Below are 23,968 nucleotides of genomic sequence, written 5' to 3'. Positions count from 1 at the left end.
CCAGGTATAATTCTAAACTAAAGCAGCATGTCAGTGCACATCTTTTCTTTCATCTTCCTCCGTCTGACCTGACTGCAGGTAGTGTGCTTCTCTGCCGGCTGGCTGATGTTCCTGAGCTCCATGTTTGGCTCCTTAATTCCAGTCATGGCCTCTGGGACACCCAGGTTGTTTTCACCTTTTACCTCCTTGTCAGTCCCCAAATCAGTCTTTGGTGCTTCTTTTGCTGCTGTAAAGGATTCTTTATTAAGATTCTCTGCTTTTTGAGCTTCTGCTCTGTCCATAATGTGCTCAGGACTGTCTTCCATCACGTCTGTGCTGTCTGCCTCTGGCTTCTGTACCTGAGGACCCTGGTGGTGGCAAGAGCACCTGGTCTTCTCCCAGTACAGATGAGACTCCTCTGGATAATCTATGAGAAACCAGGACAGAGAAAGTCTGGGACTTAATCACTTAATGTCCATGATTCAAACACCAATGATCTGAGCTGAAGACAGTGTAGCACAGGATAATCAATAATTATCCACAGAAACGATGCCACTGGATACTGGAGCTCCAACAACAAAAACATGAGGGACATGATATAGAAAAACTTCAGAGGTAGACCAAGAACAACTATAGTACGAGGTCTCTTAGATAATAAACCGACCCTTTTATTTTTTTTTTTTAACTATATGGATTTGAATGACATGCGATTACACCAATCATGCTTGAACCCTCGTGCGCATGCGTGAGTTTTTTCACGCGTGTCGGTGACGTCATTTCCCTGTGGGCAGGCCTTGAGTGAGATGTGGTCCCGCCCTCTCGGCTGAATTCCTTTGTTTCACACGCTGCTCGAGACGGCGCGCGTTGCTTTATCAAAATTTTTTCTGGACCTGTGAGGAATATCCGAGTGGACACTATTCGAGAAATTAAGTTGGTTTTCTGTGAAAAGTTTAACGGCTGATGAGAGATTATGGGGTGTTTCTGTCGGTGTAAGGACTTCCCACGGAGCGGGACGTCCTGCAGCGCTTCCAGGCGCTGTCTTCGGCCTGTTTCGAGCTTAAAACATCCTAATTTAAGGCTTAATTCACCCAGGACATCGTGAGAGAACAGAGAAGATTCAGAAGAGGCCGGCATGAGGAATTTATGCGGACATTCCACTGTTTAAGGACATTTTTTTAATGAAAGACGTACGCGCAAATTCGCCGAGTCGTTTCCGTGACGACTCGGCAAATCTGTGTGCGCCGCGACAGGAAAAACACCTCCGTGTTGAAAACCATTTGTAGAATTCAGGCGGCTTTTAATGGCTTTCAACAAGTGAGTAACTGAGAAATTGTTTAACAGCTTGGGCATGTTCCAACTTGCCCGTTAAGATTTCCAACGGAGGTGTTTTTCCTGCCGCGACCCCCCGCGGTCGGGTCCAGCCCGACATGCGACTCTGCCCGCACGTTCTTTCATTACAAAATGACCATTAACAATGGAATGTCCGAATAAACTCCTCATGCCGACTTCTTCTGAAAGTTCTCTGTTCTCTGACGACTTACTGCGTCAACAGAGCCTGAAATGTGGAAGTTTTCAACTTGAAACGGCGAGACGCTGCCGCCTCGAAGCGCAGATCGCCGTCAGGCGCCGTGGACCATCCTTAAAGCAACACTACCAGACCAAAATCTCTCATCAGCCGTTAAAATTTTTACCGAAAACCAGCTGAATTTATTGAATGGTGTCCACTCAGTTGTGCCTTACAGTTTTGAAAAAATTTTTATCAAACAAAGCAACAGTCTGAGCCATTCCTAAACAATGAAAAAAATTGACGAGCGGGTGGACGACTCCTCACGCAAAGACTGCCCACAGGCGAATGACGTAACCGACAGGCGTGAAAAAACTCTCGCATGCCCACGAGGGTTCAAGCATGTCTGATGTAATCACACGTGATTCAAATCCATATGGTTTTTGAAAAAATAATAAGGTCGGATACTTTTCTAATAGACCTCGTATAAACAAAATGTTGCTAAGTAAGTTAATGTACAAGAAGTAAAAAGTCCAGTAAGCAAAGACAAGATCAGGTCCAAGATTCTGCTGCTGAAAGGCATTTAGATGAAGTCCTACCAGGTTCATATGAGAGAGAGAGAGTAACTTAGCTTTGCGTCGTGTTTTAGACTCCACGTTGTGCATTCAAACCGTATAATGCACGGCTTCTCATTTAATCCTTACATATATACATATATGTACTGTATCATTAACAAAAGTGGATGGATAACAAAAGTCGATGGATAATACAGAAATAGTTGATTATTATTAACACTTAATTAGCTACAGGACAGTTAGTTTTCCCTGCAATGACAACATTTATTACACACAGCTCTATGAGCTTCAGCCTAATATAAGTAATAAAGCTCGTAGCAACAACACCTAAAGCGCCAAAACTATGCACAAGTAGACCTAATAATTACCTTAAAACAGTTCATCCAACACAAAATACAACACTTGAGTTAATAAGCCACTTATTATCTATATCTATATGCTGGAATAAGAGAACTCTTAAAATTATTGTTCATTACCTTTTATTTCAGTCATACTCAGAGGTGAAATGTTTGTCCACAGCCTTTGATCTGGCAATTTGCGCAGTTTATAGCTGCACATGAAGGTATTTTTTAACAAAATTACAAAAAATAAAGTTGCGTGTGCCTCATTAAAAATCAATAGAAAAGAGCGTTCAGGAGCGGAACATCGGAGTGGTAATATGGCGGCTGGTTTGCTTCAAAAATATTGGCCAATGAGCGATCCAGTAATATATAGAGATCAGTGGCTTACATGGCTTATGCACATGCTCTAGTCTTCTTCTGTTTTTTTTCTGGGGACATTACAGCACCACACACAGGCCTGGCATATGTTCTACAATGTTAAATGGAGCTTCGAGGCACAGAATTTGCCTCAAAATGTTTTGTAATCGAATTATTCAAGTTACTCGACTAATCATTTCAGCCCTAATTGGGAACACTGCACATTCTATTTTAAATACATTTAATTTTTTTTAAATCAAATTTGTAATTAATTTATAGAAAGAAGAAAAATAAATATTAGGTTGTTCAAAAAAAATTAGCAGTATCTGCATATGTGCCAGAGGCCATCAAAATATGGCCATCGGGTGTTGCGAAGGCGATGCGTCTGTTTGTCTGTGCTCAGCATAAGTCCGTTCCTATTACTGCCAGGGTCTTCAAATTCACAGGGAGCATTCTTGGGACATAGACCTTGGACAAGTTAAAAGATGGCTGACCTATTTGAAGAGGTCAAAAGGTCACATTTGTTCCTATTTTTATGCTATTAATCATGCAAATGTTTTTTTTTTACTTTGGGGGGGGTGACAGCCAATCTGAGTAGAGAGGCACCGTGACGTCATTGGCTGGTGTCTCTCTGGCTGCAAATCCAACATGGCGGAATCCGCTCCTAAACCGCTGTGTTTCTGTGTAATTTTATCATGTTTTGCCAAAGTATTATCTCATAGACATGTCTGCCACCTGCTGGTTATGACGCATTTAAAACACTTGGTTTATTAGTAGCCATCTGTTGCATAAATCTAATTTTTATCCTTTTCATTTATGCTTGACTGCCATATAAACCTCACATTATGTAGGAATTACATAATAATTGCAATTCTTACATAACATCTTAAATCCCTGTTAATGTTTCTTTATTATTATTAAGGATACCATATTTTGCAGGCTATAAGTTATGCATTTTATTCTTTTTTTGTTTTCTACTCCTCTGCGACATATGTCAAGGCGACTTATGTCAAAAATGTACTGCATTCTCATCTTCGGCCACAAGATGGAATCATCAACACACGAGACAAGCTGCTCTTATGTACTGAATTATCACTTATTTAATGTCAAGCAAACATCTACAGGAAATGATGTAATTGTAAATGTAATGTAATCGAAATTTGAAACTGCTGGCTAAGGCTAAGCGTAAATTTGGTAAGATTGTAATTCACGTCGGCAGTAATGACACCTGGTTACGCCAATCGGAGGTCACTAAAATTAACATTGAATTGTTGTGTAACTTTGCAAAAACAATGTCGGACTCTGTAGTTTTCTCTGGGCCCCTCCCCAATCAGACCGGGAGCGACATGTTTAGCCGCATGTTCTCCTTGAATTGCTGGTTGTCTGAGTGGTGTCCAAAAAATGAGGTGGGCTTAATAGATAATTGGCAAAGCTTCTGGGGAAAACCTGGTCTTGTTAGGAGAGACGGCTTCCATTTCCCAATTAAGATCAGGGAGACAGACACCCTCTGTACAATTAAGATTAGGCTTAAAACTTTCCTTTTTGCTAAAGCTTATAGTTAGGGCTGGATCAGGTGACCCTGAACCATCCCTTAGTTATGCTGCTATAGACTTAGACTGCTGGGGGGTTCCCATGATGTACTGAGTGTTTCTTTCTCTTTTTGCTCTGTATGCACCACTCTGCATTTACTCATTAGTGATTGATCTCTGCTCCCCTCCACAGCATGTCTTTTTCCTGGTTCTCTCCCTCAACCCCAACCAGTCCCAGCAGAAGACTGCCCCTCCCTGAGCCTGGTTCTGCTGGAGGTTTCTTCCTGTTAAAAGGGAGTTTTTCCTTCCCACTGTTGCCAAGTGCTTGCTCACAGGGGGTCGTTTTGACCGTTGGGGTTTTTCCGTAATTACTGTATGGCCTTGCCTTACAATATAAGGCGCCTTGGGGCAACTGTTTGTTGTGATTTGGCGCTATATAAATAAAATTGATTTGATTTCACAGTATGTTCTAAAACTCAAATAAAATGGTCATACACTCAATCCACACAACCCTGAAGAAAGTTTTTTTTTTTTTTTTATGTCCGCCAAGGACGTAATAAAATCATCTGCATTTATTTATTTGTCTATGTGTCTGTTAGCAGGATTACATCTAAACTACTTCACTGATTTTGATTAAATTTTCACCACAGATACATATTAGGCCACGGAAGAATCCATTGACTTTTAGAGGTGATCTGGATCAAGTTTCACTTTATGTAGGCTTTGAAGGATTACTGTTAGCAGGATTACATCAAATCTACTGCACGGATTTTGGCGAAATTTTCAACACAGACACATATTAAGCCATGGAAGACTCCATTAAATTCTGGAGGTAATCTTGATCCAGATTCTCACCAAATTTCCACCACACGTAGATATTAGGGCATGGAAGACCCCAGTAAATTTTGGAAGTGATCTGGATACGGATTGGTGGACGCCAGAAATCTCTTTATAAATTTCATTCAGGAAGAAAAGGAGAGAAATGGAGACAGATGAGTGAGGTACACAGTGAACAGGTTCAGTGAAAGAGAGAGCGTATCTGCACTGAAGTATTTGTGTACCGTCCCAGTCATCCTGAGTCTTCTTCTCTGCAGCTGTTCCCTCCACCAGCTGGCCCTCCTGCATCACCCGAGTTATCTCTGTCAGGTGCTGCAGGAGACTCGCCTCCTGGTCAGCCGTCACTCCACCCTCCCTGCAAACAGCAAGGGTCAAAACTAACAACTCCATGGACAAGTCACCCATCATTGCTCTTATTCTGAAACACACATTTAAGCTGCAGCTTCAGATCTTAACTGGATTTGAGGATTCTGGTTTGTGTTTCAGCCTCAACCACTCATGAACATGCCTCCTGCATGCTGATACAAACTCACCGGTCAGGACTGTGGTGGGACTTTGAAACAATATTCTCTATCACCAGCTCGGTTTCCCTCAACTTCTCCTGCAGCTGTGCCAGTTCGAAGTCAGCTGAAACACAGGACAGATAATAGTAAGATAGACACAGAGAGCACCGAGAAAACTGCAGCTGCATAAAATAGTGACCATCATCATGTGGGAAGCAGAGCCTTCAATGATAGGGGTCAAACTGTAAAGTGCAGCTGAATTTATATGAAATTGATTCATATAGTAGCCACAAAAAAACCATCTATACCTTAATTTACCTGACTGCACCGAATAAGACTCAGAGAAGCAAGAGTATTTAGAACAGCATGTACATAAAGAACATGCTTACACATTTTTCCTGCACAGAAACACATTTCTAAGGGCCCCTTCACACATAGTGCGAATACATACAACTCGGAGTGACTCACATCAAAACAGCTCGTATGTGCAAACTACAAAATGTCACACTGTCACGTGCACGAACCATCGCACCAGGATCATGCGCGCGACAGCGTCTTTCGAGCAGGAACACAGTACGAGCAGCTGCACCACATCGTGCCGCTGATATGGACGAAAATAAAATAAAAACCAGCTGTATAATTAGTCAATATTACTGGGTTGATATAAATAATACATAAAAGGGGACGCAATACAGTAGTCCACGGTTAAATAAAAAGAAAAAAATGCCACAGGATTTGAACTCAGACCATCAGACCAGATGGAAGCTTTACCATTGTGCTACAATCACTGTCTTGTAACAGTAGCGTGAAATGGCTAAAATCAATAAACAGATAAATGTATTTTCTAAAAAAAAGAAAACACCGCTGTGATAACTGACCAAACAGTGTTTGGTACAGTGTATTTCTGCTGATACGTGACTGAAAGTGGCTTATCTGTTGCACTGTTGGCTTGTCCTGGTCGTGCGGCATGTCGCTCACAGCCCTCATGGCCCAACACGCGTCCTGTCAGGCGTGACATTCAGATCACCTGCTGTGTGTCCACATGAACCGACGGCCCGTTTTTCTAGCCCGTCGCAAAAGCAATATATGTTTTTATGTATTTCCACAGAAGCACACACGCACGGCTCGTTCAAAACACGGGACGTGTGCTGCAGCTGTGATGTCCAGAACGAGAGATGTCTCGACAGCTGTGGGCAGCCAGCCACGCCCCTTGTCCTGTCAGTGCACAGACCAAGATGTCACTCTGTGATCAGTAGAGCTGAAACAACTAATCGAGTTAATCGATTAAAATCGATTATTAAAATAGTTGTCAACTAATTTAGTCATCGATTAGTTGCTAAATAACTTTGTTTTACCACAAATGTTTAGTTTCTTCCATATAATCAACCAAGCTTTGCTTTGAATCTTGAACCAATGAAGTAGTGCTTCGAGCTGCTGTTTCATTGCTTTCATTTGTTTTATTTCACTTTATCTTAATTTTTCCCCACTAAAACCCTAAAGAGCATATGTCTGTGAGGAATATTTACCTTTTTATGTTAAACTGACCTGTTATGGTCTTCTGAAACAGTTGATAGATGTATTTTGTGTTAACACCGATGCTAACGCGTTAGCATGTCTATGGCGTTTTCAATGTTAAAGTTAGCATTAAGCTGCTGGCATTTCAGTATGTTTGTGCATTTGTTTTCTGTAAAATAATTAATGGCTCAGCATTTGTTGCCGTAAAAGAGTCAATACGGGTAATGGGCCATTTTCTCCTTGTGATGGGCCCTTCTCAGACATCAGAGAGCCTATGCACAGTGGAATTTAATCGAAACGTGGGAATGTTTGTTTTTACTAAATTGGACAAGTTTTAAAGACTGGACATCTAGGTCTTCGGAGTGAGATTGCATCAGAATTTTGGCTCTCTGTTGGGACTGTTTACACAGAGACTGCTACCTGCTGCTTTGGACTTGAACTAACAGTCTTTTTCAAGACTTTTTTACTTTTTTACCTTTTTACTTTTTTACTGTGCTCCAACGCCGAAGGAAGACCTCTAACGGTCGAAACATCGCGACGGAGCACTTTTATCAGCTAACTTTCATCAGCGTTGGCAAGCTAACTAGCTTGCTAACGCTTTCGTTTTTATTTATTTATTTTTTTTTAGCACTGTTGTCGTGCGTTATCTGTGCTGCTCCACAGCGTGTTTAGTCGATTTTTATTTTATTTTAGCACCGTTGTCGTGCGTTCGCTGTTGTCGTGCGTTGCCTGTGCTGCTTCATGGCCTGTTTGGTGCCTTGATTGGGACACTCCTTCTGCTGAATCACCTCTAAATTATTTACACATTATTCACTTTGTGTGTTTTTAGGAATCCGCTAGGTTGCGTAGCTACTAGCTCTTAGCCGATTTAGCATGGCGGCTTCTCCTGTCTCTCCCGTACTTTTCTGCTCTGGGTGTGAAATGTTTAGTTATTCCTCGGCCTCCTTTAGCAGTAACGGTACTTGTAATAAGTGCAGCTTATTCGTAGCTTTGGAGGCCAGGCTGGGCGAATTGGAGACTCAGCTCCGCACCGTGGAAAATTCTACAGCTAGCCAGGCCCCTGTAGTCGGTGCGGACCAAGGTAGCTTAGCCGCCGTTAGTTACCCCCTGGCAGATCCCGGGCAGTCGGGAAAGCAGGCTGACTGGGTGACTGTGAGGAGGAAGCGTAGCCCTAAACAGAAGCCCCGTGTACACCGTCAACCCGTTCACATCTCTAACCGTTTTTCCCCACTCGACGATACACTCGCCGAGGATCAAACTCTGGTTATTGGCGACTCTGTTTTGAGAAATGTGAAGTTAGCGACACCAGCAACCTTTGTCAATTGTCTTCCGGGGGCCAGAGCAGGCGACATCGAAGGACATTTGAAATTGCTGGCTAAGGCTAAGCGTAAATTTGGTAAGATTGTAATTCACGTCGGCAGTAATGACACTCGGTTACGCCAATCGGAGGTCACTAAAATTAACATTAAATCGGTGTGTAACTTTGCAAAAACAATGTCGGACTCTGTTGTTTTCTCTGGGCCCCTCCCCAATCAGACCGGGAGTGACATGTTTAGCCGCATGTTCTCCTTGAATTGCTGGCTGTCTGAGTGGTGTCCAAAAAATGAGGTGGGCTTCATTGATAATTGGCAAAGCTTCTGGGGAAAACCTGGTCTTGTTAGGAGAGACGGCATCCATCCCACTTTAGATGGAGCAGCTCTCATTTCTAGAAATCTGTCCAATTTTCTTGGATCCTCCAAACTGTGACTGTCCAGCGTTGGGACCAGGAGGCAGAGCTGTGGTCTTATACACCTCTCTGCAGCTTCTCTCCCCCTGCCATCCACTCATTACCCCATCCCCGTAGAGACGGTGCCTGCTCCCAGACCACCAATAACCAGCAAAAATCTATTTAAGCATAAAAATTCAAAAAGAAAAAATAATATAGCACCTTCAATTGCACCACAGACTAAAACAGTTAAATGTGGTCTATTAAACATTAGGTCTCTCTCTTCTAAGTCCCTGTTGGTAAATGATATAATAATTGATCAACGTATTGATTTATTCTGCCTAACAGAAACCTGGTTACAGCAGGATGAATATGTTAGTTTAAATGAGTCAACACCCCTGAGTCACACTAACTGTCAGAATGCTCGTAGCACGGGCCGTGGCGGAGGATTAGCAGCAATCTTCCATTCCAGCTTATTAATTAATCAAAAACCTAGACAGAGCTTTAATTTATTTGAAAGCTTGTCTCTTAGTCTTGTCCATCCAAATTGGAAGTCCCAAAAACCAGTTTTATTTGTTATTATCTATCGTCCACCTGGTCGTTACTGTGAGTTTCTCTGTGAATTTTCAGACCTTTTGTCTGACTTAGTGCTTAGCTCAGATAAGATAATTATAGTGGGCGATTTTAACATCCACACAGATGCTGAGAATGACAGCCTCAACACTGCATTTAATCTATTATTAGACTCTATCGGCTTTGCTCAAAAAGTAAATGAGTCCACCCACCACTTTAATCATATCTTAGATCTTGTTCTGACTTATGGTATGGAAATAGAAGACTTAACAGTATTCCCTGAAAACTCCCTTTGTCTGATCATTTTTTAATAACATTTACATTTACCCTGATGGACTACCCTACAGTGGGGAATAAGTTTCATTACACTAGAAGTCTTTCAGAAAGCGCTGTAACTAGGTTTAAGGATATGATTCCTTCTTTATGTTCTCTAATGTCATATACCAACACAGAGCAGAGTAGCTACCTAAACTCTGTAAGGGAGTTAGAGTATCTCGTCAATAGTTTTACATCCTCTTTGAAGACAACTTTGGATGCTGTAGCTCCTCTGAAAAAGAGAGCTTTAAATCAGAAGTGTCTGACTCCGTGGTATAACTCTCAAACTCGTAGCTTAAAGCAGATAACCCGTAAGTTGGAGAGGAAATGGCGTCTCACTAATTTAGAAGATCTTCACTTAGCCTGGAAAAAGAGTTTGTTGCTCTATAAAAAAGCCCTCCGTAAAGCTAGGACATCTTTCTACTCATCACTAATTGAAGAAAATAAGAATAACCCCAGGTTTCTTTTCAGCACTGTAGCCAGGCTGACAAAGAGTCAGAGCTCTATTGAGCTGAGTATTCCATTAACTTTAACTAGTAATGACTTCATGACTTTCTTTGCTAACAAAATTTTGACTATTAGAGAAAAAATTACTCATAAACATCCCAAAGATGTATCGTTATCTTTGGCTGCTTTCAGTGATGCCGGTATTTGGTTAGACTCTTTCTCTCCGATTGTTCTGTCTGAGTTATTTTCATTAGTTACTTCATCCAAACCATCAACATGTTTATTAGACCCCATTCCTGCCAGGCTGCTCAAGGAAGTCCTACCATTATTTAATGCTTCAATCTTAAATATGATCAATCTATCTTTGTTAGTTGGTTATGTACCACAGGCCTTTAAGGTGGCAGTAATTAAACCATTACTTAAAAAGCCATCACTTGACCCAGCTATCTTAGCTAATTATAGGCCAATCTCCAACCTTCCTTTTCTCTCAAAGATTCTTGAGAGGGTAGTTGTAAAACAGCTAACTGATCACCTGCAGAGGAATGGTCTATTGAAGAGTTTCAGTCAGGTTTTAGAATTCATCATAGTACAGAAACAGCATTAGTGAAGGTTACAAATGATCTTCTTATGGCTTCGGACAGTGGACTTATCTCTGTGCTTGTTCTGTTGGACCTCAGTGCTGCTTTTGATACTGTTGACCATAAAATTTTATTACAGAGATTAGAGCATGTCATAGGTATTAAAGGCACTGCGCTGCGGTGGTTTGAATCATATTTGTTTAATAGATTACAGTTTGTTCATGTAAATGGGGAATCTTCTTCACAGACTAAAGTTAATTATGGAGTTCCACAAGGTTCTGTGCTAGGACCAATTTTATTCACTTTATACATGCTTCCTTTAGGCAGTATTATTAGACGGTATTGCTTAAATTTTCATTGTTACGCAGATGATACCCAGCTTTATCTATCCATGAAGCCAGAGGATACACACCAATTAGCTAAACTGCAGGATTGTCTTACAGACATAAAGACATGGATGACCTCTAATTTCCTGCTTTTAAACTCAGATAAAACTGAAGTTATTGTACTTGGCCCCACAAATCTTAGAAGCATGGTGTCTAACCAGATCGTTACTCTGGATGGCATTTCCCTGATCTCTAGTAATACTGTGAGAAATCTTGGAGTCATTTTTGATCAGGATATGTCATTCAAAGCGCATATTAAACAAATATGTAGGACTGCCTTTTTGCATTTACGCAATATCTCTAAAATCAGAAAGGTCTTGTCTCAGAGTGATGCTGAAAAAACTAATTCATGCATTTATTTCCTCTAGGCTGGACTATTGTAATTCATTATTATCAGGTTGTCCTAAAAGTTCCCTAAAAAGCCTTCAGTTGGTTCAGAATGCTGCAGCTAGAGTACTGACGGGGACTAGCAGGAGAGAGCATATCTCACCCGTGTTGGCCTCTCTTCATTGGCTTCCTGTTAATTCTAGAATAGAATTTAAAATTCTTCTTCTTACTTATAAGGTTTTGAATAATCAGGTCCCATCTTATCTTAGGGACCTCGTAGTACCATATTACCCCATTAGAGCGCTTCGCTCTCAGACTGCGGGCTTACTTGTAGTTCCTAGGGTTTGTAAGAGTAGAATGGGAGGCAGAGCCTTCAGCTTTCAGGCTCCTCTCCTGTGGAACCAGCTCCCAATTCAGATCAGGGAGACAGATACCCTCTCTACTTTTAAGATTAGGCTTAAAACTTTCCTTTTCGCTAAGGCTTATAGTTAGGGCTGGATCGGGTGACCCTGGACCATCCCTTGGTTATGCTGCTTTAGACGTAGATTGTGGGGGGGTTCCCATGATGCACTGTTTTTTTCTCTTTTTGCTCCGTATGCATCACTCTGCATTTAATCATTAGTGATCGATCTCTGCCCCCCTTCACGGCATGTCTTTTTCCTGTTTTTTTCCCTCAGCCCCAACCAGTCTCAGCAGAAGACTGCCCCTCCCTGAGCCTGGTTCTGCTGGAGGTTTCTTCCTGTTAAAAGGGAGTTTTTCCTTCCCACTGTGGCCAAGTGCTTGCTCATAGGGGGTCGTTTTGACCGTTGGGGTTTTTCATAGTTGTTGTATGGCCTTGCCTTGCAATATGGAGCGCCTTGGGGCAACTGTTTGTTGTGATTTGGCGCTATATAAGAAAAAAGTTGATTGATTGATTGAAATGTATTACAAATTAGAATATTTTTAAATTTATTTTTATTTATAAATTAATAATAATAGCAACAATAATAATAGTAATAATAACTAATAATGCTACAATACAATTTTAGAGAAAGAGACATGAGTCACGTGTCATTGTGAAATGACCACACAGTTTATACTTATACAGAGAATGTTGCAGGTTTTATGGTTAACTGGTTATGCTAATTGCTCATTTGCAGCAACAAAAATACCTCTTTTTTCACCATATATTTTATAACATTTACGAGGTCTGTTAGAAAAGTATCCAACCTTTTTATTTTTTTCAAAAACCTGATGGATTTGAATCACGTGTGCTTACATGAGCCAACCTTGAACCTTCGTGCGCATGCATGATGTTTTTCACGCCTGTCAGTTGCGTCATTTGCTTGTAAGCAGCGTTTGTGTGAGGACGTGCAGTGCGCTCGGGGTATTTTCATTTCAAGGAAATGGCGGAACGACTGGAGCAGCACAACTGCATCAAATTTTGCCACAAACTGGGCAATAGCCAGGTGGAAACCATTCAGATTATTCAGATGGCTTTCAGTAACGATCCTCTCGGCATCACACAGATTAAGGAGCGGTACAACCGGTTTAAAGACGGCCGCACAACAGTGGAGGGCGCGCCATGCTCCGATCGGCATCAACACGCTGAAACGACCGGATCATTTCCAAAGTGAACGCTTTGGTGATGTGGGGCCGTCGTGTGATTATCCGAGAAACTGCAGAAGAGGTGGACATCAGCACTTTTTCGGCACATTCCACTGTGAAAGAAGATTTTGCCATGAAAAGAGTGGTGGCGAAATTCATCGGCATGAAGCTGATGGTGCAGCAACAGCGCCTCCGTGTTGAAGTCTCACAGGACATGTTGTAACATGCCCAGCTCGTCAACCATTCGGAAGATTCAGACGGCTTTCGGTGGCTTTTCAGTCGTGTGACTATCCAAGAAATTGTGGACAAGCTGGACATGTCAGGGCATGTTACAACATGTCCTGTGAGGCTTCATCACGGAGGTGCTGTTGCTGCACCATCAGCTTTGTGCCAATGAATTTCGCTGACACTCTTTTCATGGCAAAATCTTCTTACACAGTGGAATGTGCCGAAAAAGTGCTGATGTCCACCTCTTCCGCAGTTTCTCAGATAATCACATGACGGTCCCACATAACCACAGCGTTCACTTTGGAAATGATCTGGTCGTTTCAGCATGTCGATGCCGATCGAAGCGTGGCGCGCCCTCCACCGTTGTGCGGCCGTCTTTAAACCGGTTGTCCTGCTCCTTAATCTGTGTGATGCCCAGAGGATCGTCACCGAAAGCCATCTGAATAATCCGAATGGTTTCCACCTGGCTGTTGCCCAGTTTGTCGCACAATTTGATGCAGTCGCACTGCTCCAGTCATTCCGCCATTTCCTTGCAAAGAAAAAACGACGAGAGACTCCACCCATCCTCACACAAAGGCTGCTTACAAGCAAATGATGCAACCGACAGGCGTGAAAAAAAAATCACGCATGTGCAAGAAGGTTCAAGGTTGGCTCATGCAAGCACACGTGATTCAAATCCATCAGGTTTTTGAAAAAAATAAAAAGGTCGGATACCTTTCTAACAGACCTCGTATATGTTTCAATGTTGTTTAATGGCAACTCAGCACTTTGATAAAGCAATGCCATTTGAAATAATAATTTTTGTTCTTTATGTTTTATTCTTTATTGTTGTGGGGGGGAGCCAACACTCTGACACTCCACATGTGCACTCGACAACTTCACAGTCATGGGGCACAATTTTCACTGCCAGCTCGACAATGATTGTCTGCTGACTGTTTTTGTGATGTTCGTATGAATGGCCACACATTTTTTCGAAGTGCCACACAAGCGGTGTTAGATGTTCGTGCGTGTCACCTGGAATTTGGCCGACACCTGCCGCGAGAAGGTTCGATGGGCTCGCATGGAGCACACTGTCTTTCAGCCGCTAGTGTGCACAAATAGTTGTAGCATGAGATGTACGAAGCATTGGAAGCAGCTATGATTTTACACGTTTTGCATACGATTCCTAACTCATGCACACTTTATGCGCAAATTGACCAAATTCACACTATGTGTGAAGGGGCTCTAAAGGAAGAATGTGTGTTCAAAAGGTGCAAACCCACAGCATGCTGCAGAAACTGCTCTTTCATGTGATCTGACAACTGCAAATATGAGAGACCAAATCAAAAATCTAAGAACCAGTGTGCTCACTGCTCATGAAATAAAAGACACACAAAAAAGGATGTTGTGAAAAACTGAAGGAGATTCCAGTCATTTGGATAATGTATCCGTCCTGCTTTGTCAGTCTGTGTGGACTGTCATTTGTTTTATGGAAATCAATATGCAAAAAAAAATTAGCTGCATTCATTAATTTCTCATAAAGTTAATGCAGTCTGAAGACAAATGTGCATGTCAGGAGGATTTGTGAGATGGGTGCAAGTTTTGATTAATCTCAGAGAAACAGGGCAGAGGCTTCAGTGGAGTGTTTTTAAGTTCCAAAAACATGACATTTCATTTTCAATGACAGAATTAGAATTTTACATTAAAATATCAGAATTGTGGGAGGACATCCTGGATTTTGTCATTAGGAAAAAGCAATGGTCAAACATCCTGGCATATGGCTTGAATCTGATGTGAAGCCGAGTGGTATTTTGTTGTTGGACTTCTGTCCTGGTCATGGATCGTCCATAACAAGCACCTTGTTCAAGCACATATGTACCCTTGGACCAGAGCAACCTAGGTCTAAGCTCGATGATCGATTTTATAATCGTGTCAGATCTACGATCATGTGTCTTGGACACTGGGGTGAAGAGAGGGGCGGAGTTATCACCTGACACCACCTGATGATAAGCCATCAAACCGACCTGGAAGGCTGAATCCCACTGTGAAGGTATTCTGGAAAACTCACACCTCAGAAGAAACTTCTCCTACATTCTGAAGGAGGTTGTGGGCATGGAATCGGAGTGGTCCATGTTCAAAGCCTCCATTGTTGAGACAGGTACTTTGAGCTGGGGCCAGATGGCTGTTGATAGTTGTCATGACGGCAACCCAACAAACTGCTGGTGAACCCCTGCAGCTGCTGAAAAGGTGGACACCTGGAAAGCCATCAGGCCAACGTTTTGCAGAGTGAAAGACTGTTGGTAATTTTCCCAGACAGGGACCAGGTGGAGAAGGTGTTGCACATGGCTACAATTATGGGAAAGAGTGCAACGTGAAGCGCTACACAGGAGGCCTTTGATCAAGGGAGTTTTGTCTGGGATTTCTGTTGGTATGACCACTGAAGAGATTTGGGATAACGGGTGCAGAGGTAAAGTAGTGCCAGCTAAACGACTAAAGATGAGCATCTGTTATGTTGGCGTTTCACACAGATCGGTCACCTAGCACAGTACTCCTGCAATTTAGACTTACAGCCAGCCACCACACCGACATTAGAACCGTCAACTGTTTGGTCATGTGGCAGCCGTGATGTTACTGGTATGCAGGCCAGCAGGATTATGGCCAAGCGTGAGAAAGATGGAACAGTAAAGTTCTGCAACTGTGGAGGTGAACCCACTGCAGATAACAGAGAATATGAAGCAATCAAGAGATCTGCCAAGGTGCAGCATGTGAAAAACAAACTTATGTTGTTATGTTTTGTTGTATTGTCTTTATGATTTGGGCTTATGCATGTCATTATTACTGGTAATATGTTCCTTATATTTTGAGGTAAATTCATTTAACACACTGTCCAACAGATTACATGAAGGATTATAGTAATAATAAGCACATCCTCCAATTATCACCTGTAGTATTGTGAGGTCACCTGCTACTGTGAATGTGATACCGTCACCGGTATGGTCAGGGGTCTTGAGTCTGTGTGTATATGTCATGGCTGTGGCAGGCTTAGTCAGGGTTTTTTTTTTTTTTTTTTTTTTTTTTTTGCTGGTTTGCTTTTTAACCCAGTCTGTTCCCGACTAACTGGATAGCACAGATCCAGTTCCACATGAAATAGAAATGAGTGCAACTTGTTGAAAGATACTCACTGATCTTTCTCTTCATGTTTTCTGATCGAACTGAAGGAAACACGCTCTCTGCAGGCTTACTGCTCCCCTTGGATGTGATCTAAGAGTGAGACAGCAACAGCTGAGTCTGCAAAATTTTGCCTTCATGGTTATATACTTACTTTTGCATGATATCACTTTGGTTTCAATAAAAATCATCCTCTATCATCTGCTACAGATACTCATAGCCACTGGAAAGGTGAAACCTTTTTGAGCTGTGTGTTGTGCCACCAGTCTTTCACCTTGAACAGTATGTAGAGGATGTAGAGTAAGATCCCAAAGCCGTACACAGGGATGATCTGCCCTGCCAAGTTGGATTTGCCTCCGGTTCCTGCACCAGTTCCTGCTCCTTTAGCCCGAGCTATGGTGTCTGGACCATGAGCCTTGGAGAGGTGTGAGGCTGTAGTCCTCTGGCCTCGAACGTCTGGAGCCATCTGTCGGTGTAACATCGGTGGGAAGCGTCCTGAACCTAATCAGAGAGGAGTAGGATGTTAAACACATGACTGACAGCAGAACATACTTACAAGCAGAAAGCCTGTAATCTGTCCTGTTGGGAGCGGTATGATGCACTGTCATACAGTTGTGCTCAAACATTTACATACCCTGGCAGAATTTTTGTTTTTTTGGCCATTTTTCAGAGAATATGAATGATGATAAATAGTAAATGCATTTATATTGCGCTTTTCCATCTGCATCAGACGCTCAAAGTGCTTTATAATAATGCCTCACATTCACCCCAATGTCAGGGTGCTGCCACACAAGGCGCTCACTACACACCGGGAGCAACTAGGGGATTAAGGACCTTGCCCAAGGGCCCTTAGTGATTTTCCGGTCAGGCTGGGATTTAAACCAAGCTTCACCACTAGACCATCACCTCCCCTATGAATGATAACAGAAAAACTTTTTTTTTTTCACTCATGGTTAGTGGTTGTGTGAAGCTATTTATTGTGAAACAACTGTGTTTACTCTTTTTAAATCATAATGACAACAGAAACTACCCAAATGACCCTGATCAAAAGTTTACATACCCCTGTTCTTAATACTGTGTACTGCCCCCTATAACCTCGAAGGGATTATTCCTTTGAAGATTCCATCTTTCAGCTCATGCAAATATTCTTACCAGTGCCCTCATAAACATTAATTATTTGTATACGAATGAATGCTCTGAAAGGGTTAGATATACTTGTCAATGTTCATTATTTTCTGATATTTTATAGGAGAGGACTTATAGGACTTACTCATTCACCAACAGGTTAATTAATATTGAACATATTGAAGGCCTAGTTCAAAAATAATGAAGCCAAGTGTGACATAACCATCAAAATTTAAAAGTGGCCTTTTTTGTGAAATGTTATTTTATTATGGTTATACATCACAGTTTCAATATTTCTATTGGCCTCGGTTCAGTCATTGCTAGAAATTATCAGTGCATATATACTATAATGTGCTAGAGCGTGTAACGCTTGCGACAACAGTTGGAGGTCTCTTCTTTAGTCTGCAGAAGCCTGAAACAAAGAAATTCTGTCCATTAGTTCCTGGTATTATTGAACAAGTACTATAATTATTCTATTGAAGCAGAGTAGGAGATATAGCTAAGGTTTTGACACAAATAAATCAAGGACTTATTCTCAGCGTTACGCTTGCGACAGTTTTACCTTGCTTTAGAAACATGATGTTTTATCTAGGAAATAACATGTCTACCTTTACAAAAATGTATTACTGTGTGTTCGTATGAAGCACAAACAAACAAACTGACAAAATACAAGGTTATTTCTTTAACATTCAACTTTAAGAGATAATGCTAAATATCAATGTCACACAAAATTGATGAAAAAAGTGGTATTTTTGGGGTAAATTTCGTGCATACCTCTGGAACCGTGCGGAATTTTTCCATGAAATTTACAGTACCTGTCAAAGAGACTATAGGCAACTCACAGATTAATCTGGCTGCTGCTAAATAAAATAATGGCTTGTTCATGACAAATGCAATGCAAATCAGCAGTTAGGCTTCATTATTTTTGAACGAGGCCCTTAAGTTACTTTGTTTATAAAAATGTTTTTAATTAAAAAAATGTCACAATTTCCCAAAACCCAGTGTCAATTCATTTTTGTTTTGTCTAACTAAGACTAAAACATTTCCAGCAGAAATGTTGATCCTATATATTTTCATGATGAATGGTTTCATTATTATTTGATTCTTTTTTGTCAGTGGACTGTTAAAAGGTGGCATGGTGGATTAGTGGTTAGCACTGCTGCCTCACAGCAAGAAAGTTATGGATCAATTCCCACCTGTGGCCTGTCTGTGTAGAGTTTGCATGTTCTCCCCGTGTTTGCATGGGTTCTCTCCGGGTGCTCTGGCTTCCTCCCACATCCAAAGACATGCAGGTTATGTGAAGTGGTGACTCTAAATTGACCAAAGGTTGTGAATGTGTTTGTCTGTCTATATGTGGCCCTGTGATAAACTGGTGTCCTGTCCAGGGTGTACCCCACCTCTCACCCTGTGACTGCTGGCAAATGGTACATGGACTGCATTTATATAGCGCTTTTCCATCTGCATCAGATGCTCAAAGCGCTTTACACATCAGTGCCTCACATTAACCCTGATGTCAGGCTGCTGCCATACAAGGTGCCCACTACACACTGGGAGAAACTAGGGGATTAAGGACCTTGCCCAAGGACCCTTAGTGATTCTCCGGTCTGGCTGGGATTTCAACCGAGGATCCTCTGGTTTCAAGCCCAACGCTTAACCTGGTAGAGTTTCCAGTCCCCCCCATCTGTCACCCTTAATAGCTATATTTGAAGATGCTAGGGGCGCCGTGGTAGGTCGCTTGTGCTCACGCGCAGCTTTTGCAATACCTGGATGTAAAAGTTGGGACCCGGGCAGTTTTTGTCTATCCACAGCTCAGAAGTCTGGGTCGTTGCTATGGGCCATTTCTGCTACAGAAATTACAGATTGCACTTAAATTTGATAAATGTTTCGAAAGAATTTGCTTGTAGACATGCCTCGGTATAACTGTTGGGCATCTGACTGCAAATCGGATACAAGGAAACAAAAACGATTGACAAGAAAACAGGCCTCTTGAAGCACGGATGGTTTCAAGGAGTTACATTTCACCCATTTCCACACAAAACCTGTCAAGCTACACTCAACAAAAATATAAACGCAACATTTTTGGTTGTGCTCCCATTTTGTATGAGATGAACTCAAAGATCTAAAACTTTTTCCACATACACAATATCACCATTTCCCTCAAATATTGTTCACAAACCAGTCTAAATCTGTGATAGTGAGCACTTCTCCTTTGCTGAGATAATCCATCCCACCTCACAGGTGTGCCATATCAAGATGCTGATTAGACACCATGATTAGTGCACAGGTGTGCTTTAGACTGTCCACAATAAAAGGCCACTCTGAAAGGTGCAGTTTTATCACACAGCACAATGCCACAGATGTCGCAAGATTTGAGGGAGTGTGCAATTGGCATGCTGACAGCAGGAATGTCAACCAGAGCTGTTGCTCGTGTATTGAATGTTCATTTCTCTACCATAAGCCGTCTCCAAAGGCGTTTCACAGAATTTGGCAGTACATCCAACCAGCTTCACAACCGCAGACCACGTGTAACCACACCAGCCCAGGACCTCCACATCCAGCATGTTCACCTCCAAGATCGTCTGAGACCAGCCACTCGGACAGCTGCTGAAACAATTGGTTTGCATAACCAAAGAATTTCTGCACAAACTGTCAGAAACTGTCTCAGAGAAGCTCATCTGCATGCTCGTCGTCCTCATCGGGGTCTCGACCTGACTCCAGTTCATCGTCGTAACCAACTTGAGTGGGCAAATGCTCACATTCGCTGGCGTTTGGCATGTTGGAGAGGTGTTCTCTTCATGGATGAATCCCGGTTCACACTGTTCAGGGCAGATGGCAGACAGCGTGTGTGGCGTCGTGTGGGTGAGCGGTTTTCTGATGTCAATATTGTGGATCGAGTGGCCCATGGTGGCGGTGGGGTTATGGTATGGGCAGGCGTCTGTTATGGACGAAGAAGACAGGTGCATTTTATTGATGGCATTTTGAATGCACAGAGATACCGTGACGAGATCCTGAGGCCCATTGTTGTGCCATACATCCAAGAACATCACCTCATGTTGCAGCAGGATAATGCACGGCCCCATGTTGCAAGGATCTGTACACAATTCTTGGAAGCTGAAAATGTCCCAGTTCTTGCATGGCCGGCATACTCACCGGACATGTCACCCATTGAGCATGTTTGGGATGCTCTGGACCGGCGTATACGACAGCGTGTACCAGTTCCTGCCAATATCCAGCAACTTCGCACAGCCATTGAAGAGGAGTGAACCAACATTCCACAGGCCACAATTGACAACCTGATCAACTCTATGCGAAAGAGATGTGTTGCACTGCATGAGGCAAATGGTGGCCACACCAGATACTGACTGGTATCCCCCCCAATAAAACAAAACTGCACCTTTCAGAGTGGCCTTTTATTGTGGACAGTCTAAGGCACACCTGTGCACTAATCATGGTGTCTAATCAGCATCTTGATATGGCACACCTGTGAGGTGGGATGGATTATCTCAGCAAAGGAGAAGTGCTCACTATCACAGATTTAGACTGGTTTGTGAACAATATTTGAGGGAAATGGTGATATTGTGTATGTGGAAAAAGTTTTAGATCTTTGAGTTCATCTCATACAAAATGGGAGCAAAACCAAAAGTGTTGCGTTTATATTTTTGTTGAGTGTAAATTAAGATCTCAACAGGTGAAGATGTGCCGTAGGGCTGACAAAAAAGAGCCAACTTATGTACGAACGACTCGTCATTGTGGACAACAGTTCAACGCCGTTGGTATTCCTGATCGTGAACGGTGTCCTCTCTCGCTGGCAGGTCAATCTCATCCGCTCTCTCTCTCCGCCAAATCTAACAGCTCCTGCTTTCTCTAACCCATGGTCAAAGCATTCTTATATTTTAAATACTCTATGACAGGGGTGGCCAAGTTCAGTCCTCGATAGGGCTGTCACAATTATTACAATATTCGTCAATCGCGATTATTTTTCATATTCGCGATTACCGTGAATTATTTATTTTATCCACAAAGCATAAAACGACTCAGAATCTGACGTCATTGTGCTGCAGCCTCGCTCTCGTCTTAAGGCGGGACAATAACATGGAGGCTGAAGAGCGATCCGTCCTGCCGTTTGGATAAGACAGCCGATTAAAACAGTGGCCGTATTCTTCAAAAGCCGTCTAAAATGCAGAGCTGTCGGTGTGTGTGTCTGTGTGTGTGCGCGCGCCCAGGGAGTCAACAGGCTGCAGACTGCGAGGGAGGGGGTGCGTGAGGGAGATTCCTGAATGCAGGCGCGACACGTTACAGTCTGAGAACCATCAGTGCGCATCGAGCGCGGAACAGAGAGAGGATTTTAACCCGAGTGAACAAGTTAAAAAAAAAAAAAAAAACGTGAAGCTGCTTTTACTTCTCTCTGAACTTTCTCTAAAGGTGTGATTCAGCCGTTACCATCCTGTTCACACCATGTGCGCGTCGTATGCTGAATTTATGAGATCATGAGATGAAATAAACGGTCAAATAGCTTTAAAAACATTTAAAAAATGAGAATATATGAATGAAATGAGCCACAAAAAAAAAAAAAACCTGACATGGAGAAGCTGTGGTGATGTTCAGACGCACAGATCACAAAAAGCAGGTGAGAACTCTGAACTTTAACAGCTGTTATTTTCCAGCTGTTATTTATTTGTTCAATCTTGAGCTTAATGCAGTGTTTAAGCACAAAACATGACTGATGAGGAGAAACAATTTCAGAAATGCAACAGAAACAACCACAAATCAGAAAAAGTTGGGACTGTATGTAAATGAAAATAAAATGTTGCACCATTCCCAGTTTCTCCACTCACAGAAGCCAAACATTCTTCCAGAGTTGTGTAATTATACTACAATAGTAGAATATAAAGAAGGGGGGAAAAAAGAAAAAAAAATAGACAATATATTCGTCAATCGCAATTATTTGTCTGACAATTAATCGTCTCCAGAAATTCCTAATCGTGACAGCCCTAGTCCTCAAGAGCCACCTTCCTGTCACTCTTACACCTGAATCCAATGAAAGACTCGTAGCAGACTTTTAATGAGCCTTTCATTGGATTCAGATGTGTTGAAGCAGGGAGACAACTAAGAGTGTCAGGAATGTGGCTCTCAAGGACCGAACTTGGCCACCCCTGCTCTATGATGCTTTTGTCTGTTTTTCAGCCATGGCATTACTGTGATTACCTAAACATAAATTCCAAATGGCATGGCGGTTTGTTGTGCCTGAGTTGGTGGTGAATGCGCACGAGCGACCTACCACAGCGCCCTCTAGCATCTTCGAATGCAGCTGTTGGAGTAAGTGGGTATAGAAAATGAACTGTTAAGTAATCATTTCAGCTTTAAAACTTTGTTGAAAATTTATGTTAAAATTACTAACACATGTACAAATAAACATTGTCCTGTTATAAATAAGCCACCAAAGTAAACTGTGAAAGCTCAAAAATATCAGGTTGATGTCTGAACTATTTAAGTTTTGTTTAGGTTTTTTTTTCCCTTGAAAAAGCGGTATAAGAGTTACAGCTAGAGGTGGGCGGATCGATCCTAATATCAATAATATCAATACCAACGCTGGTATTGACATTGAACGATCCTCGTGTAAAAAGATCGATACTCAAGCTTTTTTCTCTCACGCACGCACTGACTGATTCATCAAAGTCTACTCTCTGGAAGAGCAGCGCTGCACTGTGTCACACAACACGGAGCAGCGCACCCTTGTATTGTGGTTTGTCAGCCCTCTACCTCAGGAGATTTTGTTTTAAGTTGTGTTGAGTGATATTTTTTTTTTACAAAAATGTTGATTGTGATAATAAACTATTTTGTTGTCACATACAATGTTTGGCAAAAATTCTATCCTAGGTCTTTTGGATCCTTTGGATCTATGATGCTTACATATGAAAAAGTATCGGTATCGGTATTGATATCGGCGATACAGGGCCTGTAATTACTTGGTATCGGATCAATACCAAAATTCCCGGTATCGCCCACCTCTAGTTACAGCGGATTTGGCGCCCTCATAAGGGAGCAAAGTGCCACTGCAGGTGATGGTGATGCAGTCGATAGTGATGCTGCACAAACAGAAAGGCCAGTTTCTAATTAACATGAGTAATAATTTCTATATTCTTAAGTAATGACCACTAAAAAGCTAAAGGCACGACTGCAAAGCAGGAAGGGGAAAAATTTGGAGCCAGTGACTCACTCTCATCCTTCTTCCCTCGAGACAGCAGCATTTTGGGAAGGAGCAGAGCCACGCACAGCACAAGACACGTCCCAAGGGTGACCTTCTGAAACGTGGACAAGGACATGATGACAAAAAGCGGTCACCGTCCTCATTAAAAACAAAAAGCCACGATTATGTCACAGGGAGAAAAGGCTGAGACCTGCGGGACATC

The 23,968-nt window shown here is 42.2% G+C and overlaps 1 protein-coding gene across 3 annotated transcripts; it reads right to left on the bottom strand.

Annotated features, from left to right (window-relative positions):
• On the bottom strand, positions 1-23,968 carry ric3b (RIC3 acetylcholine receptor chaperone b). 3 transcript variants are annotated; one of them, XM_034175860.1, is made up of 6 exons: positions 23,776-23,968; positions 16,708-16,934; positions 16,448-16,526; positions 5,656-5,749; positions 5,329-5,477; positions 1-406 (listed from the first exon to the last, which is right to left on the bottom strand). In XM_034175860.1, exons 1-6 carry the CDS (start codon positions 23,879-23,881, stop codon positions 18-20), a joined length of 1,044 nt encoding a protein of 347 aa, XP_034031751.1. In that variant the 5' UTR covers positions 23,882-23,968; the 3' UTR covers positions 1-17. The 3 variants fall into 3 exon arrangements, with proteins under 3 accessions (XP_034031751.1, XP_034031752.1, XP_034031753.1); XM_034175861.1 differs by having other exon boundaries at positions 5,347-5,477; XM_034175862.1 differs by having other exon boundaries at positions 1-407; positions 5,354-5,477.

The sequence above is a fragment of the Thalassophryne amazonica genome, chromosome 8 (genome assembly GCF_902500255.1).
Source record: "Thalassophryne amazonica chromosome 8, fThaAma1.1, whole genome shotgun sequence".
Lineage (NCBI taxonomy): Eukaryota > Metazoa > Chordata > Actinopteri > Batrachoidiformes > Batrachoididae > Thalassophryne > Thalassophryne amazonica.
Note: the sequence above shows the minus strand (reverse complement) of the source record. Positions and strands in the feature narration are given on the sequence as shown.